Source organism: Buceros rhinoceros, unplaced genomic scaffold (assembly GCF_000710305.1).
Source record: "Buceros rhinoceros silvestris isolate BGI_N320 unplaced genomic scaffold, ASM71030v1 scaffold23042, whole genome shotgun sequence".
Classification (NCBI taxonomy): domain Eukaryota; kingdom Metazoa; phylum Chordata; class Aves; order Bucerotiformes; family Bucerotidae; genus Buceros; species Buceros rhinoceros.
Genome location: NW_010398643.1, coordinates 14,879 through 17,271, shown reverse-complemented (window position 1 = coordinate 17,271; position 2,393 = coordinate 14,879). Strand labels below are relative to the sequence as shown.

Sequence of the window (2,393 nt, the reverse complement as noted above, 5' to 3'; positions counted from 1 at the left end):
CAGCAGGAAGAGAGTTTGTATGTTTAGAAGGGCTCTCCTGGGGAAGAAATTAGCATTAAGAAACAAGTGTGTCCTGGGATTTCTATTCTTGTTTTACAATGTAAATCAAGTGTTCATTCATGGCACTACTCTCAGTCCACAATTACTTTCACGTCAGTGGGCATTACTGCGCAATAAGTTCTCTTAATAGGAATTTATGTTCAATACGAGCAAAACTTCCTAAATATGACAGGTTTAGATTAATTATATAATAAAATCCATTTTTCTGGATTAGCTTTATTTTTCTTGGTAGAGATGCTAAGTCAGCTCATGTGGCTGACTTAAAGCATGCACTGGGTGTAACTGGAAGGTTACTGGTTTATGGTTTTCTGGTTTATGACCTTGTACTTATAAAGAGGGGTTTTATTGCACGTAGAAAAAAATACACCTATACACAGCAAACATGAAATCAAGGGTTGGGACTTGGTGAAGCGTCACTGTGCCATTACAGACAGATTACAAATTTCAGTGCAACTGCAAAGTTGCAGAGTCAGTTCTGTACTCAGGGGGGATTGAGGAGATGTTTGTTCCTTGCTCTTGAAAAATAGGTTTTGGACCTGAAGTTTAGTTCTTTTCTCTTTTTCAGATTATGCTCTCCCCGGATGCCAGGAATACAGCATGGGTTTCGTTTGATGGAAGGAAGAGACAGGAAATATGCCATGGAGACAGGTCAAGCCTTTTTTTTTATTCTTTATTCTATAAGTATAGAAAATAGTGATTCATGCAGTTCTTATCATCTAGCACCTGTCAAAGGGGCTGCTGGCAGGGAAGAAGCAAGCTTTTATAAACCCTAACACCTTGTACAGCACAAACTGCACTGAAAGTATTTAATTTCTAACTTGAGTTTTTAAATCTTCCTATGGAAGCACATGAAATGTTAAGAGAAAAACATGTAAACATGGTGTGCTTGGCAAGGAAGATGGACGTGTCTTCAGAAAATTTTGTGAATTTAACTTAAAGATAGGAGTTTGAGATGTAAACCAACAGGAGCTGTATGTGAGCAGTGGCTCTGACTAATGCTGTGTGGTTTAACCTGTGTGAACTTTGTGGTTGTGGCCACTTGCGATGCTCTTGCCTTGAGCAAGCAGAATGCAGCGTGTGAAGCCTGCTCAGTTTTTATGTGCAAAATGTGGTGGCTCATCTTGCTAGGAGGTGATTTCAGGCAGCTGTGGGATATGTGACCGGTAGACTTGCTACTCAGGATGACTCGGTGTTTGTGTGGGGCCATACAAGTTGCCAGGAAGGATTACGTATAGCCGGCCTGATCTTCCGTCTTGTACTGATTGTATTGCCTCTGAGGCTGGAAGGTCTGTAGAATAGATCAGGAGACCAAGGATTGAGCCGTGAGATTTGGCTCTCCGTTAGCTGCTAGACTCGTTAGTGCTGCTGCTGTCCATGGTGCACTGTGAACGATTTCAAGCCTTGTGTTTGCTCCGTGTAGATGAGCCTGCAGGCTTGGTTAGTGCTTGATTGTGAAAAGTCGCTGTTTTACCAAATTGTCTGAACGTAGCACTATGTTAGCTAGCGAATAGAAGATTACTGTATTCTTCTTTTAAATTGCTCTCCGTTGCCCTTGACTGACTGCGGTGTTCCTGTGTTGTTGCAGTATTAGCATCACTACCTCTTGCTATCCCCTTCCTTCGATCTGTTTCCGAGACCCTGTGAGCGACTGGTTTGAAAGCTTGGCTGAGTGCTTACACTGGAATGTTCGGAAGAAGCAAAATAATTTTGCTGTTGAAGAAGAAGAATTTTGAGTGTCTACATCTAACAAGACTCATGGGAATGGGAAGTGGCAGTATCCCTTCTATATGCTTGGATTTACAAGTTTTCGACTAATGAGTGTGGTCACAGGCTCGGACATATATAGTGATTATAGTTTATATATGTCTGGTCTGCTGATGGCTGGCAACTATTGTGCTACTTTCTGTCCACCAAGAGTAGGAATGGAAGAAAATAGGCTCTAGTTGTTGTAATCCAGTGTGAATTTCCTTCAAATGAGCAATCTGAAAACGGATTATTTCTGATGGGTGTCGACAACTGCATCTGGAGCTTTGATTGTAACCTGTAACTTACCACTAACACGGCAGGCTGAATGTAGATACATAATAGAAAAGTGGCATTAAAATAATCTGTTAATTTGGTACATTTGTAATTCCAAGTGAAACTACTAGGCATATAAAGGTTTTAAGAAGTTTTCTTAAAAAAAAAAAAGCAGCTTCTCTTTGTTAGGATAAGTTCACCTTGCTGAGAACAGCTCTCCCTGAAGACAGTGCTTAAAATATTTTCTCTTCACTTGCAAATGTGGCACACTGTGAAGAAACACCCATGAAAATGTTTTTTTATTAATAGATGGA

At 40.5% G+C, this 2,393-nt stretch overlaps 1 protein-coding gene across 1 annotated transcript in view; it reads left to right on the top strand.

Annotated features, from left to right (window-relative positions):
• NADK (NAD kinase) overlaps positions 1–2,161 on the top strand; it is a 13,163-nt gene extending 11,002 nt beyond the window's left edge. The window contains exons 10-11 of the mRNA XM_010131181.1: positions 626–708; positions 1,646–2,161. Of these exons, the coding sequence (XP_010129483.1) occupies positions 626–708; positions 1,646–1,793 (231 nt within the window). The 3' untranslated portion in view covers positions 1,794–2,161. The remainder of the gene's footprint in view (positions 1–625; positions 709–1,645) is intronic.
• The last annotated feature ends 232 nt before the right edge of the window (positions 2,162–2,393 follow it).